Source organism: Xiphophorus couchianus, chromosome 1 (genome assembly GCF_001444195.1).
Source record: "Xiphophorus couchianus chromosome 1, X_couchianus-1.0, whole genome shotgun sequence".
Taxonomy (NCBI): domain Eukaryota; kingdom Metazoa; phylum Chordata; class Actinopteri; order Cyprinodontiformes; family Poeciliidae; genus Xiphophorus; species Xiphophorus couchianus.
The window spans coordinates 2,163,838-2,189,582 of NC_040228.1; the positions used below are offsets into that span (position 1 = coordinate 2,163,838).

The following is a 25,745-nucleotide window of genomic DNA, read 5'->3' on the forward strand; positions in this document are numbered from 1 at the left end:
TCAATAAACAGTAACAGAATTGATCACATGAAAAATTAAAATGAGTTCAGTAATTTCAATTTTCATGATTTATGTTTGTTTCCTGTCGTCTCTTTCTTCTATGAACTGGATGATAAAAGTCCTCAGTTTGGTGCTTTGGTCTCAACTTGCCCTTTTTCTGAATAACAATTTCATTTAGAGACTTCATAATTTATTTTATTTGTTGTTTCTGTTGTTTTTGTTTATTTATTTTGGATATTTAAAATGTCGTCCAGTTCCAGTGTTAAATGTTTGTTAGAATTGAAAGTTTATGGATCTTTGAGAATCCGTTCTTGTACTTTTATGAGATTATTATGTCATAATATTATAATAATTGAAAATGGTAAAAAAACAAAACAATGTTATCGTTTATTGTAATAACGTCAATTTATCATCAAGCAAAATTGGTTATCGTTACAGGCCAGGGTAGAATTCTTTATTCCTATGATTCCTTTAGTAAAAATTACTCCGATAGTACACTAATATTACATAAAAACAACAATGCAATCAAACAACATGGTGCAAACATTGTATTTACTTTTTATTAGTTGAAAAGGCCAAAAATAAAACAAGGCGTCCTCAAATTCTTTAGAACAGGATTTAATGTTGAAGTTAGGAACCTTTTGGGTTGGTGCTAGCATCATCCTGTCTTTGCTCCATGGGGTGACGGATCACCTGTTTGTGTCCCTGCAGGTCTGTGGTGATGCCCATCGCTCAGGAATTCTCTCCAGATGTGGTTTTGGTGTCGGCCGGGTTTGACGCAGCTGAGGGAAACCCTGCTCCTCTGGGCGGGTACAAAGTCTCTGCCAAGTGTAAGCACAGCTTTCCAACCACAGCCAGTGTGGTCTTGTCTTCTTTGAAACTTGAATTGCCTGATATTTATTACAGTCCTTGGGACAAAATTGATAGTTGCGTCTCGTGTCCAGTGTGGGGCAAAGAGCAGGACCACGTCTCACCTCATTTATTATGTGGTTAATTCATAGTTTAATTTTGTTGCTATGCCACCATGTATGAAACATACATTTTTATTTATAACGTCTGAGACATGGTGGTAACATTAATTAAGCAAGACACTGCAAACATGAAAGCTCTGGTGTACTTTCTATTTGAAACTAAAGAGGCAGTATCATGTAAAGTTTACTTTTTTAAGCTTAACATCATTTTATAATGTTATTCCCTCATCAAAAACATACCTCTTAATCTCCATGGCAACCATTCAACTAAAAAAAGAAAAAAAAACAAAAAACGCCAGTCAGCTCCTTCAGACTAGCCAGCTGCAATTAGCAAACTCCTGATGAGCTCATTAAGTGAGTTACTTCTCAGAACGCTGGTAAAAAAGTTGTTGTGATGACTTTCTGAAGACAGAGTTTTAGAAAGAACAAGAGCTTCTTAAAGAGACAAAGACCTAATTTAAAGGCGTTAAATTTCTATGTCATATTTCTTTTATAACAACTGAAGGTAACAGAACTACTTAATTGTGCTACAAACTGATTCTATGTTGTTGGAAAACACTTGAAGTGGCTCCTTTCATCGCAACTTTAGCTTTGTCCCTGTTTCCGTAACAGTTTTTGTAGCTGTTGGTGTTGTAACTATAGCTCACCTGCCAGCCTTACTGCTCCTCATGTTTGAGCTAAGCCGTTCCTCCTGTGAATGTTTCTGTGTTTGCTTCAGGCTTTGGCTTCCTGACCCGCCAGCTCATGTCCCTTGCTGGAGGCCGTCTGATTCTGGCCCTTGAGGGAGGTCATGACCTCACAGCCATCTGTGACGCCTCTGAAGCCTGCGTCAGTGAACTATTGGGTATACAGGTAAGGCATCCTGGGTAATTTAATTTTTTTAAAGTAACTAACTTATGTCCTAAAACTACTTTTTTAGGTCTAGTGCAGTGATGTAAGTATGCTGCTATTTTCTCTGATTTAACAGATTTTTTTCTGTCGTGGCTTTGTCTGTGTCTTGCAGGACGCAATGTCAGAGGATGTTCTGCTCCAAAAACCCAACGCCAACGCAGTGCGCTCCCTCCAGACTGTGATAGAAATACAAAGTGAGCAGCAGCAACACTTTAACTTTAACTTATCCACTCTCTGCCTTTTTCTTGCATTAACAATTAACAGCTGCCCCTTCGTTTAAAGCAGGAGTGTTCAAAGTGAGGCCTGGGGGCCATCTACGGTCCCTGACCTGATTTTAAAAATTTAATAAACTATGACATATAGAGTTAAAATCTACCTATAAGATGTTAGGTTCAGCACAAAGTATCTTCTCATTTACTTACACTACGACGTTTACATTGGTGCACCTAAATCTGCTGTTAATTGTTGTTTTGAAATGTATCTCAATACAACAAGTCTTTTCAAATAAAGACTGACCTAGAACCTGTGTTTATTGCTCAGAATAGACAACATATTTTTTTCGGATTTCTTCAGTTAAACCTGAAACACGAAGAGTGAATTCTGCAAGTCATCGACTCGATGTAATCTGCTGAGTTTCCTTCGATAGAAACTTTTTAATAACCTACTTTGAATAATTAATTGAGTTTACTGTTTAATAACGAGGATCAGCTGAAATGTATGTGTGATTAAATTTAAAGGACTTTGTTGTAAAGTGCCATGAGACCACATTTGTTGTGAATTGGCGCTATATAAATTAACTGAATTTGAATTGTTACATGAACTAATAAGCAAACTAATATTTAACTGCCTTTCATTGAATAAGGAAGAACCATTTGAAGTTTTTGATCTGCAATCCCATTCCTACAAAAGAAAATCTGATTAGTTTATTTGTTTAATTGAAATAGTTCATGCTTTGTTCACTGCTGAGTAGGTCCCAAAAAATCAACATTTTTGTTGATTTTAGTTTTTAAAAATGATATATTTGAGTACTTTTAAGCTGACGATTTTGACAAAAAGTTTGGGCACTTCTACTTTAAAGGATGAGTTAACACTGATGAGATGTGTGTGTGTGTGTGTGTGCGTGTTCGTGCTGCAGGTCAGTACTGGCAGAGTGTGAAGGCCCACAGCGGATCGGTGGGCGGGTCGTACGCTGCCGCTCAGAGTAAGGACTGCGAGGAGACGGACGCCGTAAACGCTTTGGCCTCGCTCTCTGTGGGAGTCATCTCCAACAAGAGGTACACGTTCCTCCCAACACACCAAAAACACACTCACACACAATGCCATCCAACTAACACACGCTGATTCCCTCCAGGCTCCTGGACGAGCCGATGGATCACGAAAGCAACTCCATGTAGGAAAACTCGCAGAAATTCAAGAAAAACATGTGCCTCAACAACCACGGGTTCTCCATGGCGCTGTCTGGGTTTTTTGCAATGCGACTGAGCCCTTCCCCTTCCTCCTCACACCAGTTAGCCTTCTTCACACTCAACCACACCAGCCGACACACAAGATCGAACCTCAGAGCTGGTAACCACTTGTAGCACTACCTGCAGCTGAGAAACCTTGGGAAACCTCACCAAAGAGCAATACAAGTTCACTCTGACAGACTCCTCATCTCTCCTGACTGACAGCCACTCAAAGAGCTATGGGACACAAAAAAATAAATAAATAAACAGTTTTGGAGATCAGCTGGGATTCTCCTTGAAGCACTGTGCACCAGCAGCTGATTTGATGCCTTAACTTCACCCTCGTGTTTTTTTTTCTTTGTAAAGCCCCAGCATCAGGTTTCACAGTGAGGAGGACTTCACATGTGAGAGCTGGAGCAAATGCTGAGCAAACGCTGAGCAAACGCTGACCAAACGGGACGATGAATGGACACACCGCGTCGGATGCCCGACCGGTCAATACACGACAGCATCGCAACGAAGACGGCGACAAAGAGAAGCGTGCTGAGACAGTTTAACCACTAGACCATGACGGTAAAGAACTCAAGGAAAGAGAGTGAATGAAGACACAAAATGGACAACTGTGGTTTTTAGGGGGAAAAAAAGGACAATTGTCCTTTGTTGTTTTATTGCACTGTTCAGTCCTTAATGTGAACCATAAGAAATTCCAAAGCTCTGGGATCACACAATTCCTCTTTGTAGTTTTTTTCCCCGAAAATTTGGATAAAATAGTGTTTGTTATATTGTTTCCAAATTCTTTTTTTCTCCTTTCTCACTCTTTTTATGCTGGCCGAAATACTGTAGAGTTGTATTTCCTGCCAACTAAACCATAAAAGTAGGCAAGAATATCTTTTTTCACTGCTGTTCAGCGTCTTATTCTGTCTTGCATACAGACATAAAACTCATTCCGACATGTACAAAGCAAAGACAAACTGTTATTGTACCACTAGTATTGAATGCTATATGTTGATGTTTTATTTTTGAGACTAAAGGCGTGATCATTCCACCCTGGCACCACTGAAGACTATATTGTATTGTTCTATATAAGCAGTACTGTTGAAGCACTTATGATGACTAGAGATGCACCGATCAGATTTCTGTGGCCAATTTCCGATATCCAGTTTTATGTAAAGCTCCCACCTACTAATGTCAATGTGACCCAATTCCAATTTCTGTTTAAAACCTCTTTTATTATTTTTTAAATATTTAGTGCATTCAGTACAGCAAAGCAAGACAAAATCAGCAAACGCAAGCAGACATGTTGGCTGCAAGATCTAAAGGACCAACCACAAAAACCCCAAAAATGAAAGCATAGTGTTGACATGACATTGCTGACGTTGGGACCATAAATAAATCACTAAAGTCTTTAAACAAAGGGTTATATAAGATGATACTGAAATGGAATATGGAGGCATAAACTTTGTAGATGAGGTTCTGTGAAACAATGAACTAGAAAAGCATCAACACTTTCAGTCAATCTGTACGGCCGACCCCGGGTGTTTCCTGGGGTTAAGGACCATGAACACATGAGACGCCTTCTAAACATGCCTATAGCTGCCTATTTTAATAACTGAAACATCAAATATATCGTAATGTACATCATATAATATACATCGGAAACCATCTTAGAAGCTAATATTGCAGTCCTCCTTATTTCCACCCTTTGGGGTTTCATCCAATTAGCATCACAAAACAGAAATGCAACTCCTGGATTGGCTGTTACAAAAAACAGCCAATTTCAGCTTCCCAAGCTTCTTCTTCTTTTGAATATATTGAGTATTATATTCTTGTGAGGAAAAAATTGCATTTAGCTTTGGATGATGGTGCAGGAGGACCTCTTCAGTTGAATCACACTTATCACTCCAGGAGGACGGTGAAGGTAAGCTCAGGTTAGCCTCGGCATAATGAAGCTTCTAGAACCTGTAATTAAAAGCCTGCCTGGGTGAGAGAACACTCGCTGTAATATGGGCTTTTTACTATTTTAAAACAATGACGAAATAATTTCAGAATTGTTATTTAGCTTGTAGCATCCTGTATTAGCAATTAGCATGACTAGCATTGGTAAACAATCAATCCAGCTCCTACTTTTGTGCTTCATTTTTCTTACATTTTAAAAACTTCACAGAGATCAGAAGTTGTTAACTTTGAGGATTCTACTCTTAAGAAACAAGTTCCACACCAAAGAGAGTTGTAATTAGCACCAGGTGTGGTGGGGGGATCAAGCTGAACTTGGGAAGATTCCAGCCACAGGCCGATTTTCTGGTGCATCTCTAAACGCAACCCAAAGAAAAATCTGCCTTAAAGCGACCTGCTGCTGTATGGAAGTGACATGAGAACAGGTCTAAACTTTGGAACATAATATTCTAACTTTTGGACTAAGGCTCACGTCACATATACAGTCTTTTCTAAACTTTTTGCTTGTGACTATAATGACTCACTCTGTTTAGATTTTTTTAAGAAACGAGTCTTGTTTTAATTAAGAAAACGGTTTTTGTTTGTTGAAGAAAAACAATGTTGGTAGCTGTATCTCCATGTGAGAATCTTCTGTGTATTTGTAGCAACTCCTCTTATCAAACAGCTACAGTTTACCACAGAAGCTGATGGTGAGCAATCGAATCTGTTCAGGACTTTGCATTCCAAATCTATGGAAAGCAAGATTGTGTTTGTTAGTGTTGTATCACAAAACGGAGATTGTCAAACTTTGTTCTATGCATCCTACGTTGGGTTTGGATGAGTCGTGCTAATGTTGTTTTAGACGAGAGCTCTGGTTGGCTGAGTGTAATTTCTGGATGAAAATGGTTCAAACTTCTCATACTTCTAGACACTAACCTCCTAAAACTTATACTAATTAAAAGAAAATGTGGCTTCATAGTTTCTCTTTGCGATTTTTTTTTACTCAGAAATTCTACTTTTAATCTTTTCTCACAGTTTGACAGTATACTCGGAGTATTGTTTTTTTTATTATTATTATTTTGTTTTTTTAAACTCCTTCCGTGTTTAGAGATGAAGGAGACTTGTACTGAAGGAAATATGGGTTTGTCACTCAGACAGAAAACTGTGCCGGCCTTTTTTACAATCAAATCCTGCAGATTTTCTTCCCAGCAAAGGTTGGACTATTTCTGCAGAACTTTGACAAGTCTGTTTTCTGTCATGTTGAGTCTGGTTGGAATTTGTTCGTAATTTTCTCGGTGGGAGGTGTCAGCATTGAAACAAAGCGCTGCGTCTGTCTCATCCAGCGTGGCCAGCAGCAGCAGCTGCCTGCGTGTCGTCTGTGAGGTAAAATGTTGTCTGTGATTGTGTGTGCACTTCTCATGTGTTTTGTGCATGCGTTGGCAAGTATTAAAGTGTCCGAGTGCGTCCGTCGAATACTGTAAATGACCATTGTATGATAGTTCCGCCCTTGTATTTGTCTTACGAAGAGGCCGGTTCTGCCTCAGCTCTTCATTCCTTTCATTACTGATGTCATTTGTACATTCTTCTTAAAGAAAGACGCTGTAAATAGAAACTGAGACCAAAATACACGTCACACGTGTGCCTTGACGCATTCAGTAGCATGTGTATTGGTAGTTTTTAAACTAACTGGACTTACAGTAACTTTGTATCTCAAAACATGACATTGAAATCTTTTTCATTCTTACTTAACTTGTATTTTTCATTCACATTTCCTACCATGTGTATGTATAGAAAGATTGTCTATTTTATACTTTTTGCCTTTTCTTCTTGATTAAAAAAATTCTCTGCTCTAAGGCTTATTTTTGTGTTAATTCTTGTACAAACATGCTCTATGCTCTCTGTTTTGACTTACTGCTTTGACTTACACTGTAAACTGTAACACTGTATTTAATTGAAAAAGATTAGTGATTATAACTTGACTTTGGTCAAGGTTTGGTAACACTCGATGTCCAGTGAACCTTTGGGTGTATGGTGAATTAGTGAAGTTGAGTGAATTTATTTTATTTTATTTTTTTACATTGTTATACTAAGCACTTAATTTAAATACATTGAGGGCTTTTTGAGGTAAAAACGTTTAAAAATTAACTTACTTAATTTGAAGTTATATCAAAGAGTATATGACAGTCAGAATTGGTCAGCAAGGTATCCCACAATGCATTGTGCCAGCAGCAGCTAACCACTTTTTTGTCACAAGAATTAGTTTTAAGATGTTTAAAGTGAAAAGCTTCATTCATGGAGTCATCAAGACTGAGTCTCTTTCAGAGCTCAGTTTTATCTGCATACATAGAACTACGAGTGAGTTGTTTGTTGGTCCTCATTACTACCCCACTCAGCCTACTATTGTGTTTGTTTTACTGGAAAAAGCAAGCAACCGATTTCTGTATTTTTTGTCAAAGTTTGAGTAGAAGAAACAAATAAAAAGCAGGAGCCAGGAACCATTTCGATCATGTAATTTCTTTTTATGTAAATAGTTTCAAGTTTTAAAAAAGTGCCTTTAGAAATCTTTGGGTTTATCTACATGTACCAAAATTAGGAGAACTAATTAAGGTTCTACAGTGTAGAAGTTTTAAACTGAGTTCAAAAATTAGAAATTTTCAGCAGAGTCAAAAGCTTAAATCTTTTCATCTTCTACCTTAATCACTATTACATTGTGATATTGTTTTCCATCATATGGAAACACTCCCTGACCGTCATCGTTGGAAATGGTTGTTTTTGGAGGATGTTTTGATCCCACTTTTTATTGATGGCAGAGATTTTGGGGTAGAACTGGGAGTCAGCCGTCTCCGTTGGATGAGAAGCAGCGTGACACATCGGTTGCATCATAACACGGGGCTCTTGGTAGCCCTGGCTTGTTCCTTGATTTTCCAAAATGTCCAAAGCAATCAGAAGGGGGATTCATTTCTTTAGAGCAAACAATCTTACACCTGCTTATTAGTGTTCGTCCTGGTACTTTCTGCAGAACTTTGCCCTTTGTGGTTTTTCTATGACTTGGTGGAAGAGCTCAACTATAAGCTGTGCATTTCATGAAATCCAGACTTTGTGGAAAAGAGGCAAGAAGAAAGCCATTGTTAAAAGACAGATGTAAAAGCTCCTGTTTGCAGTTTGCTACAAGGCTACATTGGGGGGACATCACCCTGAACAAAATATTCTTTTGGTTAAATGTGGTTGTGGCAGCATCATACTGTGAGATTATGTTTTTTTAGTAAGTAACCAACCTGCTTAACTTTGCGCTGGTGGGGAGCTCTCTCTCAGTAGAAAATCATTTTTTTCTTGTAAAACTTTTTCGCTGCCAGTGAACTTTTTAAAGATCTTAGTAGAAGAACAAAAGCAGCAGTCTTTTCTTCAGAGGTATATACTGCTGACATCTACACCTCTTGTATATAGAACCTGCTAATTAGATTGCTAGTGATTTTAGTTGGACTCTTTTGTAGCTCCATCTGTGATGTGACTGAAATAAAGTGAACAAACTGTGTGTCACAAATTCAAATCATATATTTTTGCTGGAAAATAAACTTTTTAAGTCCCCCAAAACCCTGTTCAGCAGTGTATTATCATGCCTCTCATCACGATGAACAGTAACCTAGAAACAATAACTGTCAGCAGAAAAACTCTAAACTACAGAGTTTGCAAGTTTTTTATACCACTGCCAAAACTTTTAGGCCATGAACATAAATTTCTTACAGCAAAAATGTTGTATTACTTAAACTGAGGTGGCTGCAGCTTTTATCACCTCTCATAATGAAATATAGTTAAAACGAAAAGGTGGACTGAAAATAAATGTCCTTGATGGAGAAATGTTGCAGTCATATGTTTAAATTAGAAACTTTAAAATTATGATTGTTATAACTTTTACTACACAAAACATACCCTGCTTTCATATTTCTAATGCAGAATCCTTTGTAACTTTATTTTTTATTTTTTACTTTCTAGTCTCGTCAATCTCAAAATTCAGTTTTTGTAAAAGTGTCAAGCAGGTCACTGCTGCTTCAATGAAAACATATAATGCAAGAATAACATACTCAGGACCAAGCAGGCTATAAATGTTCGGCACGCTGTAATTGCACACTACCTTGTTCTTTTGCAGAGTTATTAACTGTTCGTGATTGACCAGGCAAAGGCACCGGGACCTCGTTAAAAAAAGAGACCAGGGAGAGCGGACCAGGAACAGAGGGAGACAGTTTAACAAGAGAACCAGGAGACAGAGAGGGCATAGTGGCCGAATGAATATTTACAGGGTTTATCGTCAAAGAATAGAAGTGCAGAAGATTGTTGAGGATTGATTTCACCACGCAGTTTTAAGAGGGTAGGTTATTTTGAATTCAAAACCATAAACTAAAGTATTACGTCTTTTAGTCATAAATAATAGAATTTGGACAACAAAATACATCTTCCATTTAGCACACTTTTGATATAGCTTTCCTTAACTTCTTGATCAGTTCTTCGGTCAAAGTGTGAATGTTGAATATGGCTAACGCTAGTTTATGCTAACTAGCAGCTTGACAGGTAATGTTAGCTTAAGTCAGTGGTTCCCAAAGATTTTCTGGGCCCCCCTATGAATTACAATAAAATCCACCCAAAAAAAATCAACTGGGCACACACATCAGACATAAACCTATACACATATTTTGTGTTCAACCTCCGCTGAAGTTTATTTCACACTTCAAGTTGCAACAAAACACACTACAAACCATCTGTACAGTGAAACACTTTTGTGTAACTGTTTTGTTTTTTTCATTCATCCAAACCGCTTCCTGCGCCCGCCCTGCAATGGCACGGCACCCCTCCTAGGGGGCGTGCCACACACGTTGGGAACCACTGACTTAAGTGAACCAGGTTTTCTATTGTGATTTGAAGTCATAAATACATCCCACTAGCATTAAAATCATTTTACTATTTTAAAATTCATTATTTCATCCAGAAATGAATGACAAATCGTCTTCTAGTCTTTTCTCTAATATATCCAAAAATGTTACAGTCAGGTGTGAGCAGGATATTTAAATTTATGTTTCTGCCCTCAATAACATGTATTTGGTTTAAAGAAATATCCCAAAATTTTTAGTCTTCATACAAATTAGGTGAATGCACATCTAATTCCAAAGATATTTTTGTGTTTTTATAGCTGTATCAATATAAGCAAGCTGAAATTAGCACAATATTTACTATTGCAGCAAATCATGGTAAAGAGGCAATAATGGAGATAACTTGACAGCAGAAGTAAAAAGACACACATTTCTTATCCAGCCTGTAATGAAGTGCCACTTTTTGCCAAATAATTTGAAACATCAGACTTTATTTATCAGCTTGAAGTAAAAAAAATGGCAAAATGTTATGGAAGGAACACAAATATGGATTTTTAGAATCTGTAAAGTTTACAGATGCTGTTCTATATATTCAAGAATCGAGATGAACCGTTTTAATTCATGCAAATACCTGTTTCGAGGTAACCCAGATACAAATGGGGCCATACACATCAGAAACCCTCTGCAAATCCACAAAGGAAATTGACATACAATTTGCTTTAACAAATATACTTAAAAAATATAGAAAAGTAATTTGGAACATTTTAGCAGCTCTTTTGCAATTTATTCAATATTATCTCTCCTGGATGATGAGTCATTTTGAAAAGTCAAGCATCTTCTAATATGCCAGAGACCTTAAGCCTTCTGAGACCACACTGGACTGACTGCAGGGCTAAAAAAAAATTACAATTATTCATCTCAGTTGGAAACTTTTCCTTGTGACAAATGATAGGTTGCTGATCTTTTTGCATGCTGGCACTGAAGTAAGAAGTGGTTTGTCAGGTTTGTCATTGGTTTGTTTTGGAAGCTAACAACCTGCCTGCTCATTTCTCTTTGTACTTCTCTTGTTAAAATAAAAGCAACAGTAAGAATAATAACCATGGTGCTTCAATGGGGCAAAAAAGTGAACTTTACTCTGGTAATACTTCTGACTTTAAACATATACTGCAGAGGTATTTTTAGAACCTAATACATGAAGAACATGCAATTTGCAGGGAATGCGTACATGCAAACGGCTACACCTATGCACACGTCCGCGTTTGTGTGCATAAATCAGCTCTCACCTCCTCCATCACTGCCCATGGTTTATGCTAAGCCCAGTGGGGAGCCACATCAGCCTCCCCTTTGATGATGACACACATGATTAATGGCTGTAAAAAGACTGTTTGTTTTCATTACGCCTCCTCGTCAGCGAACTGTAGCTGTATCAGAGATTCGTGCCATGCAAGCTAAATTTGAGCCAGAACTGGAGGAAAATATTTCAACAGGAGTTTCTCTTTAGAACCAGGAGAAAACACAAAGGGGCTTGGTTTTGTTTTAAAAGAGGCAACTGCCCATGGCTACATTTTCCGCTGTTACTCGAGTTCTGAGGTGGCCAAGGGATTTTAAGGGCTGGAAAATTAAAAGTTGAAAGGATTTGGGTAAGGCAAAGGTCCAGGATCAGTTTTAAGAGTTTCATCTAAACCCTACAGCTGCTGGGTTTTATATATCCCACACAAATTTCCTCTTGCTAACCCAAGATATAGCAGACACACAGAAAAATACTCAACGTAAAGTTTAAATTAGGCTTACGGATGCAGTGATAAAATTAGGGGAGAGCAGCTATATTTAAACAGCAGTCTGACTTCAGATCCAAAGAAAACAAATAGATTAAAAGACCTTAAGTAAAATTATTTCTTCTCATGTGGAGAAACGTTTGGAGAGATAGTCTTTGAACTTCTTCAATGAAGACCAGTTTTCTAAGCTTAATTAGATACAATGTAAACAGAATACACATTCATACGGAGGTCTTACTTTGAGTGTGTTCTAGTGTCCCTCCCCAATAATCACTTGAAACATTTAAATAACAGTCCAGAGGCTATCTGATTCACAAGCCTGAAGAGGTTTAAGGCTAATGTGGCTTACAGAAAGCCCTCAGCATCGCTGGTCTTTTAAAAGTCAAAAGGAAATCTGAAAAGGAATCTCTCTTTATGTTTGAATCCCTGTGAACTTTGTTGACCTTTCAGACCCAGCTAGTGACCTGCAGACATAGTTGACCATGCCCCTTCCATCCGCCACACAGAGAAGGCATAGCTCAGTCTCTCATGTGCCAGGTAGTTGCACCCGGCAAGCTTGCTGTCCATCTCGTTACTTTGCAGAACCTGGTACAGAAAGTCAATATAGCGGGATGCCAACTTGAGAGTCTGAATTTTGCTCAATTTGTCCGAGGGGAGCGTTGGAATGATCTTGCGCAGCGAGGCAAACGCTTCGTTTAGCGACTGAGTCCGCTGGCGTTCACGGATGTTGGCGATGGCCCGTTGAGCTTGTGGGTCTTCAAGGGCTGGGAGTCCTCCAGGACTGTGACCTGGCAGGGGAGAAAGCGAGGGGCTGGAAGAAGGCGGCCGATGCTGAGGGCTCTGTTTGAGTTTTTTGGGGCCTGTTGAGGTGTATATCTGAATGCTGTCCTCTGGTGTGACTTTGTTGCTGTGGTCCGATGAGGTAGGGGTGAGTGGAGTAAGGTGATCCTCTGTGTGTGAGCCAATCTGACGTTTACGTCCGGTAATGCCTGGAGTGGCTACAACAACAGGACAGGCATTAGAAAGTGGTCTTGCCAGCTTCTCTTTGGGAACCACCCTTCCTTTAGGGTGATCATCTCTGGACAGTTCATCCTCTCTCATACTTTGACACACTCTTCCTCCCCTTTAGTTCTTTCAATTGCTCTATGTGCTCCGCTCTTGTGCTTACCTAGTTTTTTCAAGTGTATTGTCTTTTTTCTCTTTTCTGTTCTTCTTGAGATCCTCCCTCTGCTTCTCTGCTTTGTCTTTCTTCTGCTGTTGTCCTTTTCCTTACAGCTTCTCCCTGGGGAATATTTAATCAAGCCAAAGTGGAAGAGCAAGCACTCAGTGTCATCTCTTTCATCCACACATATGAAAACCCGACAATAATCTCTTCCAGTCTCTGTAAGAATGCATTATGAGGCACAAACTCTCTCACGTTATTCTCCTAAAGCAGCATGTGAAACAAGAGCATAGTGAGTGTACATTTTTAAAGGCAGGCAACTGTGAATGTTTCAGCTGCCCTCCCACTCAGTTCCCTGATTGGCCTGAAATGGATTTTAGGACAGTGAAGCTTCAGGACGCAAGAGGAGTGAGTCCTAACTGATTGGTCCAGTCGAAGCGACGAGGCGGAGAGAGAGATCTGTTGCGCAGCCAACCAGATCTAAATGTTGTGACGTTTGCCTCCTTGTCCCAGAAGTTGCTCAAGTTTATAGGTTCCAGATTTCCTCCAAAGCAAGGCATTGCCCTGCCCCCTCTCACACTGAGGCTTCACAACTCAGCACCACCATCGCTGGGCTTTTAAAAGTCAAAAGGAAATCTGCAAAGGAATCTCTCTTTATGTTTGAAACTGCATAAAATTCAAATACACTACCATCCAATATCCAGCCTTTTGGCTTTATAAACAACAGAATAGATATATTTTGTACACAGAATCACAAAGAAGGTGACATTTAAAGACACTGAAAATGACTCTTTTATTCCCCATCTTCCCCAGATTGTGTGAAATATCACAGTTATAACTTGCTGTATTCTAGATATAATTTTTTCTTTAAACCCGCAAGCTCCAACTTGTGGTATCTACAATATTTACCAGATAAAAGGTTAATGTTATCTTGAATACACTGGTGTCACAATTCTTGGATTATTGACTTTTGGTTTGATTATTTCCTGTGGGTAATTTATGCTTCATATTTTGTGCCATATTAGTTCTGTCAGTGAGGTTTGTTGTCATGGATTATTGTTTTCCTCATCATGAATATTATTCTCATTAGAATTTTTTCTATAATTTTCTACTGTGTTTTTACTTCAGTTCAGGTGTTTGCCGTATTCTGTTTAATGCTCTGTAATAATTATTGCTCAAAAAGTCTTGCCATACTAGTTAATTCCTCTGTATTTAGTTTCTTAGTTTATTCTTGCAATTTGTTCTTTGTGAAAGTAGCTTATTGTTAGACTTTCTTGCCTTATTGTTAAACCCTCTTTATATGGAGGAATTTTCCTGGCATAATCCAAGAGCACACATGTTCAGTCTGAAAACAGGATTTCATGTCTTTTGTTCTCAAAACTTTTAATACTTTTGCTTACATTGTTATTTTGAAAGCAGGACTTCATGTCTTTCTTCTCAAAACATCTCCTCATGCTCAGACATAGCCTCTGCTCGGACTCTCTGCTTGTTTCCGAAACATTTTCATATTGGACTTTAAACTTGACCTTGACAGGAACAGCCGAGCAGGATAAAGCTGACCATTTTTATCTATTATATTATTATTACTTTTAATACAATTTTTTATTGTTTTTTAGACTATATGAATAAATATTAGGCTTGAACTGAATTTTTTTTTAAAACAAACAAAATGGAAAATAAACAATAAGACATGTTCTACCATTGAGCATTGAATGTAAAGCTCAAACATTCTTCTGTTTTTGTAATCATGCTGCATCTGCAGTAGAGAGTTTGATCTGAAATACATCACCTTCATCAATTAATATTTGTGGTTAAAAGTAGTTCATCTCAATTTACAATGTTTCCATACACACAAAACAGAGTCTGAAACTGGTATAAATCACTTTAATCAGATAGGTTGTGATCTAGAAAAAACAAACATGACAGGAGAATGCGCAGTCCCTCACGCAAACTTTGAGCCATGTGTACGGTCATTTTGAAGACTTTACAATTTGACGCCTTTGTCTCTTTAAGATGATCCAGCTCTTCGACATGCAGCCTTAAGCACATCCATCCATTCATCCATTTTGTCCCTAGTGGGGTCTCGAGGGCTGCTGGTGCCTATTTCCAGCGAGACATTTCGGGCAAGATGCGGGGTCACCGTGGACAGGTCACCAGTCCATCACAGGCCTTCAGCACATCATCACAATAATACTCATCATTTAACCTGGAGTGGACAATGGCTTCTCCCTCAGGCGCTGGCCCCTAATACCTAATACCACACCACTGTGGAGCGTGTCATTGGCCTCCTCAAATGCTTGTGGCGGTGTGTAACTTTAGTCAGATCTGTAATGTGTAACTTTTGTTGCACCACTACTGTGGATGCCAATTTTTTTATATTATTTATATTTATTTATATTTATATTTATATCATACTCTACCCCTTACTCATACCGATTTCTGTCTTGTGAATTTTTTTTTTTACTTTTCTCTCTGTGGTTGCCATTGGTGACCATGAAGCAACACTTATCTGCTGGCTCATTTAAATACACCTTAAAGTTTATGAGGAACTTTGCATTAGCTATTTATGGTTGAATGCAGGTAAAATGTTAAGGTGGTAACTTGTTGAGCAGTTGAGGTGCTGCTTTCTGGTGACTTTTGGAGGTACGTACATTTCACATTGTTTTCTAAATGCGATCCCAGAGCATTACTTTAGCGCTCTGTGAGCAAGACAGCCAATATCGCAGACATTTTATCAATGCAAAAAGATACAGTATAGGTTAAATAACAAGATGGACAAGGACTCAAAAAGACAGATAAAGAAATAGATGGTTGTATAAAATGTCCAAATTAAACAAACTGTAATGCACAAATATAAACACAACCTTTACTTCTATCATCTTCTCTGTAAGCAAATTCCAAACCTCCTCTGTAAAATTGCTTCCTCTGGTAAGTGTTGCTGCAGACAGACCCATGAAGGTCGCTGACAACCCGCTGTGGGTACATGAGGACACAAAACCTCCTGCAAATGCTAAAACTGTAAACCCCAGTCTTCCGGTACATCAAACTAGTCTATTACTGCTGCAGCTGCAGCCAGAGATACCCCTGCTGCTTCTGAAATCCCCACAATGGAAGGACCCAGACCCAGTACATGCAAAACTGACTGTACAACATCTAAGACGGCTCCACCCAACACCATGGCACCACCCCAGATTTTAAACGCTCCACCACTTTTCCAAGATTCAAATAAAACCACTCATTTTACAGCTGCCATAATGTGGACAGTTAAAACTCCAACAAAAGGCCCTCCAGTACAGCACTGTGTGTACTGCCTAACGAGGGCAAGGTAATGATTGGTTGATTTGCAACATTAAACATATTTGTACTGAAAAATGCCAGTGAAATAGAACCTTTTTTTCTTTTCTGGCAATGCAAGAATACTAGTATGACATATGGAAAACAAAAAGGCAAATTTTGATTTTGTTGACACAATACATAAAGATAAAATAAACACAATTATAGGAAAGTCAGCTGGTTTATGAGCAACATCCACATTTTGAAGGCGAGCAACAATAAACGCACAAAGTAGGGATTTTGCTCCATTAACAACAAACACTTTCATGCTGTAACTGGAAATAAATGTCAGAGAGCTCCAGTCCCAGACCCAGATCGCACCCAGCAGCAGTGACAACTGTCAAGCACACCAAACCCGCCAAAGTAAGAGTTTCTCCTTGTTCTGTTTTACTCCACTTTTAATAACCAGCTTGTATGTTTCTAATCCAATAAAGATGCCTGGTGGTAATAACCACAATGAGGAAGACGCAGTGAATTCTACCATCAACAGAGACACGAAAATATAATTCATGTTGTCACTATTGTTTATTGGTGAAATCAGATGCCCTCCATGTTCCAAAAGGACCCGACTGTCCTTTATGAAGATTTCCAACTGGTTCATCAGCCCAGTGTTGCCTGTCAGGATCTCCAGAGAATGAAACAGAAAGATTGCTGTCTGTCCCAGAATCATACCTCCTGACATCAGCCCAATGCAAAGGGGGGAAATTAAAGATGCCTGTCCTGAGGACAAGAGGATGACTTAGTGCATATTATTTTCATGGGTACAGCTGATCACAAGCCAGTGTGTCAAAGGCAAGCATTTATTGTACACAATATTGTTCATCAACCTGAGTAATACTTCAACAGACATACACAGTCTCACACTTTTAACTTTCTTGAGGAGAACCAAGAGGACAGTTCAGTTTGTCTGTCAAACAAACAAATCCCTTTCAGTCACATTATTATATTTATTAGAAAAAAACCTTTTTAATTTGCAAATAATTAGCAGACTTTCTTAAATGTGTTTGCCTGTTAAGGTTGATGATTTCTGTTGTTTCATCTGGTCTGCACAAACTTTGTGCTTTGATCAGCTAAGATATTAGACAAACATACAGAGATAACTAAATTATCCTTAATTTACCTTATCCTTATCCAAGAGAACGGAGGTTCTGCGTTGTATCTGCACAAGTCGACGAGGCGGACTCGGCCCCGGAGCCTGTGCATGCGAAGCACTCTGAGTTGTTCTGTTTTGAGGAATTTTAATGAATCTGAATGCAATTCTGCTGTCTTTTTATCCTCAATTATCCTTTATTTGGTGTCTCCAAAGCTAAAAAAAAAAAAATGGTGATATTGACATTTCCAGTAAAACAAAGTCTTAATCTAGATCTGAGTTAAATATAAATAATTTACAGTGTCTTGCCAAATTACTCATATCACTTAAACTTTTAAAAGTTAGATTAGTGTGCAGAGAAAATGGCCTTCTAGTGGTCACTTCCATAAAGACTCCTGTATTTTCATAGGATAAAATATAGGAGGAAATACAGTCAATGTAAAAAGCATCTCTTATGTCTCAATATGGTGTACAGCAGCTAAAATGGGCTGACTTAAGCCCATTTTGCCCTGCAGGGCCCGGCCCGGCCTGACCCAGCTCTGCCCGGCCCGGCCCGACCAGGCTTCAAAAGCTGGGTCCGGCGTTTTTGCATTAGCACTTCCAGCCCACTCCCTGAAACCCCGACAGGAAATGATACAAATCAGTGCTGTCCATTGCTGCGCCTATTTTCAACCCTTGGAATGATGTTGGGCCATCCTTGACTGCAGACCAATATAAAAATGTTAATGGTAGAAGTTTGGTGTGCCAGTACAAATGTCTGATTCAAATGGACAGTTATTTTTAGAATATTTTCTAAGGACAAGGTTTACTCTGGCAAGATAAATTTTCCCACATTGACCAAGTTTTTGTTTTTCGTTAAATTTTTTTACTAATAGGACTCTTGGCTCACATTGAACTCCATCAGGACATGTGACTCACCATCTGCTAAGTGGACTTTGCTGGCAGGGCCCTGCACCTTCAGTCTCATGGTGTTCTCAAGCCGAGTGAACAAGTAGCAGGCCGGCAAAGAGAGGTAATGTCTCTGGACTCTGCGCAATTCTTTTTGATGCATCTACCTCGGCTGATTCTGTTGTTCATGTAGCAATGACTGTGCAGGAAAGACTCAGAGCGTCGTCAAGTCATGGCAACGTCTGTTCATTCAGTTTTAGTTTTCTGTATTTGGTGAGTAGCTGCTTGGACAGTTTGGTATTAAGCACAGAATGTACTTTTAAAGAGTTATGTCGCCCTCTACAGGTAATCAGCAGATGAGCCACCTGCTTCTTCTAAACTCTGAATGAAATCTCTTTGTGATTTTTTTTTCAAACCTGGTTGAATATGAGTGCACGTTGGATGTTGATTTGGATTTTGTGGGCCTTGGATCCAACTGACCCTGCCTCACTGTGACTCCGCCCACACTCTGCTCTGATTACTGGTCTCAATGGGTGAAGCTACACCTCCATCCTATGAATCCATATCCTAACACAGGATAACATTACTCACAACTTTTCTTCACTAAGCTGTTTACAGCCACTCATAGGAGTGTTGCACCTTGAAATACTAAATACGATAAGTTTAGCAGATGTGCAGTTCCGCCAGGTGTTTGCTAATTGTTGTTGGCTAGTCTGAAGGAGCTGAATGAGGAAGCACAGGGGCACTTTGTGAGGCGGAGAGCTTAAGAGGTGTGAATGTGCAATCATGTCATTTAAAGTCTACCAGTTGATTGATTCCTTAATTGGATTTCATTGTAAAAATAAAAACAGACAGGGGCTGCACGATGGTGCAGTTGGAAGCACTGTTGCCTTGCAGCAAGAAGGTCCTGGGTTCAATTCCCGGCCCGGGGTCTTTCTGCATGTCTTCCCTGTGCATGGGTGGGTTCTCTCCGGGTTCTCCAGCTTCCTCCCACAGTCCAAAAACATGACTGTCAGGTTAATTGGTCTCTCTAAATTCTCCCTAGGTGTGAGTGAGTGTGTGTCTGTCTCTGTGTTGCCCTGCGACAGACTGGGGTCCTGTCCAGGGTGTTCCCCGCCTCTCACCTGACACGTTAGCTGGAGATAGGCACCAGACCCCAGTAGGGACAAGGGTGTAAGAAAATGGATGGATGGAAATAAAAACAGACAAAAATATGCATAGAAGTTAAATATTCAAAAACTGAGATATCAAAGGGTTTAGTCATACGACATAGCTTAATGGCTTGTGACTTGTTAAAAGTTAAATGAAGTTTATAGATTGAAGTAGGCAGAAGCAGTAAGCAGTGAAAGAGTTTCTGCAGAATTTTGATAAATTTTAAAGATTTTCAATGTATTTCATTGGGAAACAAAGTTTAAATATTTAAAATTATAATAGCTGAAATTACCAGAAGATGTAGCGTAACTCTCCCAAATGAAGCTGAACATTTTGATTATATAATTTGTTGAAATTAGTTGAAGTATGGTTAGGTTTTTAAGAATCATAAAATGTATGAAAAGAAATTCTCACTCGAAAGTATCAGTATTGGAATAGTTTTAGTGATACTGGTCCTGCATTTACTTAGTATCAGATCAATGCCAAGATATGGAATATAGCACATCAGGACCACTTTGTGTTTGTCTCATGAAATCAAATGGTTTATTATCTGTTAAATATTTGTTTTGGTGTTTCTAGTCTTCAAAAACAACATGAAAAGACAGAAGTTTCAATTTAATCTGTAACCTAATTTCAAGCTCAATTTAATATCTCAGTTATGTGTTAATGTTAATACAAAATTTACCATTGTCAAATTGACTCTATGTGGAACACCAGGCAGAAGATGGCAAACAATTTGTCCACAATCCTTTCAATCCATAAAAGTTATGGTGATATAGACAAATATACACGTTCTGCGTTTGGCTCCTCGAGTGTAACTTTGTGGAAGTTACAGGCTGATAAATAAGTTAGACAGCTCAAAGCAAAACAATACCTTCCACATTCTTTTCAGAGGAAATCATAAGACTCTGAATTATCATCACACAGTGTGGAAGATACCACAAGTTCGTTGGACTTCGCCTTGTAGACTTGTCTGGACTGTGATTGGCTGGTCTGCCTGTCAATCATGATCAATGATCAACCTATCAGAGCCTTAATGTGTTGGAACTTTCTAGAGTTACAGGTGTTTTTTTGTAGTAGCTTGCAGAAGTTCAATAGTTAAGCAACCGTATTATCAAAAAGGAATTATAAGTGTGATATTTGCTGATCATTTTGTTTTGTTGCATCAAGAAATGTAAGTTGAGCAGCAATAAAAGGACGCCACATCTTTGAACGGATGCCTGCAGTTTTTTCAGATACAAATCACCACGCACTTTAGTTCACACAGCAAACCTAAATGGATTAAAAAAGCACAACGTGAAACTAATTAATTTAGATATAGTTTGTCACCTATAAAGAAACGTGCCATGGCCAGTTCTTCTGTTTATTTTGCAGTTTTTTGTTTTCATGTAAGTTAATGTAAACAAGCTACAGGGAGCAAAAATAGTGAAAGTAATAGTAGAGTGGTAGTTATATGAAAGATTCCTCACTAATCTTGCTGTATAGCAAAAACTATTAAGTGCTAATATCAATGATGCATAGATCAACCTTTGCCCCAACACCCCATACCCTCCTGTTACTAGTTGTCACAACAGACCTGTAGCTCTTTAGAAGACAGTTGATTATTTATACCACAAAGCTTTCTGCAGAGGCAGCTAGAGGCGCTGTGGTGGCTGGAAGGTTAGTTTGCAAATTTGCTTTGTATTTTACAACATAGTCAGTTTACAATTTAAAGGAAGAAAAAAACTTCTTGAAACAATTCTGACTCTGAGATACAAGTTTTTTCACTGCTGGTAAACATACCCTGTTTGTCCCCATTCTTCACTATCTTTTGTCTTTGATGGATAGATGATCAGATTGACTGCAGAGAGTCTGCAGCTTTGCTGACAAAGTCTGAATGCTGATAATCAGGTTTTGTGTGTTGACCATGAGCTGTGGCTACTAAATAGTTTTATAGAGCCTGCAAGGTCTGTAATACTTGCACTTTTGGTATTGATCCAATACCAAGTACCGGTAAATACATGACTAGTATCAGAATACCAATTCTGGTACTGATATTTTTTCTTGAAATTTTATTATGTTTTTTTTTTTGTTTGTTTTTTCTTTTTACAGATTTGACTTCAGATTGTGATTATGATAAAATACAGGACAAAGATTTCAGGCAAATAAGTGTTTTTTATTTACTAACTACTATATAAGAAGGAAAATAAAGTACTGCTCCTTTTATCTTCTACTGCACACAGCAGTGTTACTGTGAAGCTGCATTCATTGGGTGATTAAAAAGATTGTATTTGAAAGAAAGCAGACATTTTGAATGCAAATCTTACAAAAGTATAAAATCCTGCTCTCACAATAAAAATGTAAGCTCTGGATATTTGGCATTTTAATTTTACATATGCCATGGAATGAGCTCCGTCAGGAAATTCCAGTAATTTGATCAACGTAGTAAAAGAAAAACTGCAAAAAACAATAATGATCTCATCACCCAAGTATTGATCCAATCCTAATACTTACTTACCTTGGTATCTATAGTTTAGATTGATACACCCAAACAGAACAATAAGTCTATAGGTGTAGAAAAATAGATTCTTCTAAAAACATCATGGTCACATTAAGTGTTTATTGAACATTTTTGAGAAGGGTTGTTTCAATCACTACATTTTGATTTTGCCTCTTAAAAAAATTCAGTGTTGTTTACAGCAAATATAAAAAATCCGAAAGTGTTTTAGTTTCTGGCATAGTTAACACATAAAATAATCAATACTATCATGGGGATAGTTTGTTGGACACAAGAAAATATATACACGTTTATGCCAATAAATTATTGTGTTTACCTAAATTAGAAGAAACAAGTAATGTTATGTAAATAAGCATAAAATTAATAACATAACCACACAAAACAATGCAGCTCTGGTAGATGTTTTCCAGTTAGGAGCTCACATGTTTACAGAGGGACTCAGTGACGTAGCTTCCTGAACATGCAGCTGTGCATGCAAATACGTATGGTGGCAATTGCAGGCAATTGCATACAAAAAAAGAAGACATAACAGTGCCCTCTGCTGGCAAAACTAAGGTAAAACAAAGAGGAGGAAAATTGCTGCAAAAAATTACTAAACATTATAAACCTTGGAGAAAATGTAGAATCAGAACCAAAACATGAATGTAAAATTGATTTAAAACATTGTATTCTGTTTCAGTCATTTCAGATGTCTTAGACTGGAAATTATATTTGGTCGCTTCATAATTACTGGATTATTCTTAATAAAACGGCTCTGAGTGTTAAGGTTATCCCGAGTTATCTCTGTAGTTAAGCTGCTATTAGCTCAGGTTGTTGGAGGACAAACTGACCTCACTTATTTCTTCTTTTACTGCTCTCTTCAATTTGCTGTTATTTCAACTGTTAACTTTATGTTTTGGCTCAGTTTTTTTCTCTTCAATGAAGGACTTTTGCCATATATATGTACTACATACTTATATTTTAGTATGTGGGAATTGTATTAATTTCACTGTCTGAGTTATAAGTTATGAATCTATTTTTAATACTCATGTGCCTTGAAATTGGGTCTCAGGGACAAATAAAGTTGTTTGAATTGAATTGAATTGAATTGAATTGAATTGAACTGAATTGAAGCTACATCTGGCTGGAGTTCTGTTTGGCTATGATACCTTCCTGGATGAGAGCATTTGCTGAGATGATGAATGAGATGTTGTATCCTGAAGGTGAAGTTCTGGAGGAGAAGGGTCTGTATACCTTACGGGGCCTAAGTTCAGCAGCTGGTGGTGTACTCTTTGTGTTTCTTGTCTCATGCAGGCAGAGGGCGGAGCGACAGGTGAGTGGAAGGTGAGTTCTAGCAGTGAGTGTCTCAGAAGACTCCTTGGGGGGCGAGAAACTAAGAGGTCAGCACTGAAGACAGCAACACTTCAAAAAACACCTCTTTTGACCTACCTAACCTACCTACCTTACTGTATAATAAAAAATCTGCCGATGGAACTAGTACTTTTCAAGAATTATTGTTATGTGTTATGTATTCTGCAAGCAAAAAGGTCCAGGTGTTTTGCTAAGTTGGATGGTTGCCAGGGGTGATGAAAGGATTTCTCAAACGTGCATTAAAGAGTCAAGGTAACAGTCCATGTTTCTGATGAGGGAATAACAATATAACATGATGTAAAGCTCAAAAAAGTTGATTTTACATAATACTGCGCCTGTTGGACAAAATCATATAGCTGACTAAAAGTTACTTGTAAGTTAGTTTTGACCTATTTCAAGTGTACTGAGATATTTGTATTAGGCTCCTGCCTCAGCCAGCCTTTAGAGCAGGCTGCAGGTTGGAAGCTGCCATAGCTGCTGACACACACGGACACTCACCCCCACACACCCACACACACTGGGTCTGTAGAAGTTGGCCTGCCTTTATTAATTCAAGCATTTGTTTAGATAATTTGATCTGGATGTTTCTGGGACTCTTGTGGGAACATTTGTCCGTTTGGTAGGTGGCTTCATTGAGGCCACCCAACGTGTGGAAAGGACATCTGTTAAGGCAAACTCAATTGCTCTCCACCCCACTATATTTTCAAAGGGATTTAGATCAGAGGGACACACAAAATGATCCAAACGAGACAGGTTGTTCTCCTGGAAAAAGTCCGTTCTGAGTCAGGCAGTGTGAACAACAGAACTGTCCTGCTCACAAACCCAGTTGACACTGTACAGATAATGTAGCAGGGGGCTGTTTTATGGGGTTCCACACACCCAGTCATGGTTTGAGCTGCCCACACAATCTGAAAACTCCAGAAGGATCTGGATGTAGACAGTCATTAAGGTTGTCATATGGCATCTATTCTCTTCAGAGAACATAACTTTCTTTGACTTTTCAGTGTCTCAGTGTTTAAAGACATAAAAAAAAACCTTTTAAGATGTTTTCTCTTCTCTCAGATGCCATTTATGATGACATAATAGAGTCAACATCAGAAAGATGTTCATTTTGGTCAAAATTAGCTTGACTTTTCATGGACACCCAATCAGGTCTTGTGACTCTTTTAAGGTAATCCATGTTTGAATCTACCATTGATTTTTTGATACCAACTGTCCACTATGTTCATACTCTGCAGCGACGGGTGATTGTGAGGCCTTCTTTGTGAAAGCTCAACAATCCTGCCACATTCAAAGACAGAAGTCTTTTTGTCTTTAGCATCATCAGGACACAACAGGATGAATCAATGTCAAAATATGACTTTAGTTGGAGTCGAAATACAGTTTTCAAGATTTTCCACCAGCGTTTGGTGCCTGTTCCCTGTTCCTGAATTTTGCAGCAGCAGGGCATGTGAATACTTGTCATTCTTTCCTGTGCTGATCAGATGTGATTCTCCATTCTTGTCTCATCTGGTCATAAAACTCTGTCCAGAATGCATTTGGCTTGTCCATTTAGGCATCTGCAAATGACGTTCAAGCTTATAGATGTTGACCCTGGAACAAGCGTTTCTTTCTCGGTTTGTCTTCCTCTTACTCCATGTTGATGATAAACTTGCTTAGACGGGGAAGAATTGCAGTACTGCTTCAGCAACTTTCAGTTTACTAAGACACTTACATTCTCTCATATACCCTTAATTCATCTGTAGTTGCGTTTCCATTACAAATGTGCACAAATCTTTGTTCCACTAATGTTGGAAAAGGACAATTTTGCAATTGTGGTGTTTCCATTAAATAAGAAACACAATTAAAATCACATGTAAATAAGCTTTTTTATTTAAAAACATGCCATGTCTTCCTCCTTCTTCTACCACTTCTTGTCGTCTTTTTCGCCTTTTCTGCCAGCAGTAACATCTGTTTGCTGATCATGTGATTTGTGTGATGCAGAATAAGTGTTTCCATTGCAGTTTTGTGAAATACACTAATTTTGATACAGCTGAAAAACCACCTCAGCCTTGCACAAAAACTTTTTATCAAAAAAGTTTTTTCCAAATTGGCATTAAATAAAATAAAATTATTTTTGTAAATCCATTTTGCACAATTTTATGGCTAATAGAAACACAGCTACTGACTGCAAAAAGATCTTTGTGTGATCTTTAAAGTCAGCTTGTCTTTTCTGTTTCTTTGGAGCTGTTGATTCCATAGTTTAGGAATGAAGAACAGCAATAAAACTCTTACTGTTCTTAACTAAGCATCCAAACTGAACATCAAGACACAAAAGATGACAAACACAGCAGTCAACCTCACAATTCAGTTCAAAATCAGACTTTAATCAGGTCAAATGACTGTAAGGGAAGGATTAGC

At 38.4% G+C, this 25,745-nt stretch overlaps 2 protein-coding genes across 7 annotated transcripts in view; one reads left to right on the forward strand and one right to left on the reverse strand.

Annotated features, from left to right (window-relative positions):
• hdac7a (histone deacetylase 7a) overlaps window positions 1–7,093 on the forward strand; it is an 80,364-nt gene extending 73,271 nt beyond the window's left edge. For all 6 annotated transcript variants that reach the window (XM_028012521.1, XM_028012493.1, XM_028012539.1 and 3 more), the window contains 5 exons: window positions 712–830; window positions 1,690–1,823; window positions 1,975–2,056; window positions 2,998–3,136; window positions 3,214–7,093. In XM_028012521.1, coding sequence (XP_027868322.1) covers window positions 712–830; window positions 1,690–1,823; window positions 1,975–2,056; window positions 2,998–3,136; window positions 3,214–3,256 — 517 coding nt within the window. In that variant the 3' untranslated portion in view covers window positions 3,257–7,093. The remainder of the gene's footprint in view (window positions 1–711; window positions 831–1,689; window positions 1,824–1,974; window positions 2,057–2,997; window positions 3,137–3,213) is intronic.
• A 3,476-nt stretch (window positions 7,094–10,569) lies between these two features.
• LOC114149316 (twist-related protein 2-like) lies at window positions 10,570–13,365 on the reverse strand. Its single transcript, XM_028025086.1, has one exon. It carries the CDS (start codon window positions 12,972–12,974, stop codon window positions 12,330–12,332), a length of 645 nt encoding a protein of 214 aa, XP_027880887.1. The 5' UTR covers window positions 12,975–13,365; the 3' UTR covers window positions 10,570–12,329.
• Window positions 13,366–25,745: the final 12,380 nt, after the last annotated feature.

What these genes read in the sequence shown, in the direction of transcription:
- LOC114149316 (XM_028025086.1), bottom strand. Translation starts at nt 12,974, where the DNA reads ATGAGAGAGGATGAACTGTCCAGAGATGATCACCCTAAAGGAAGGGTG.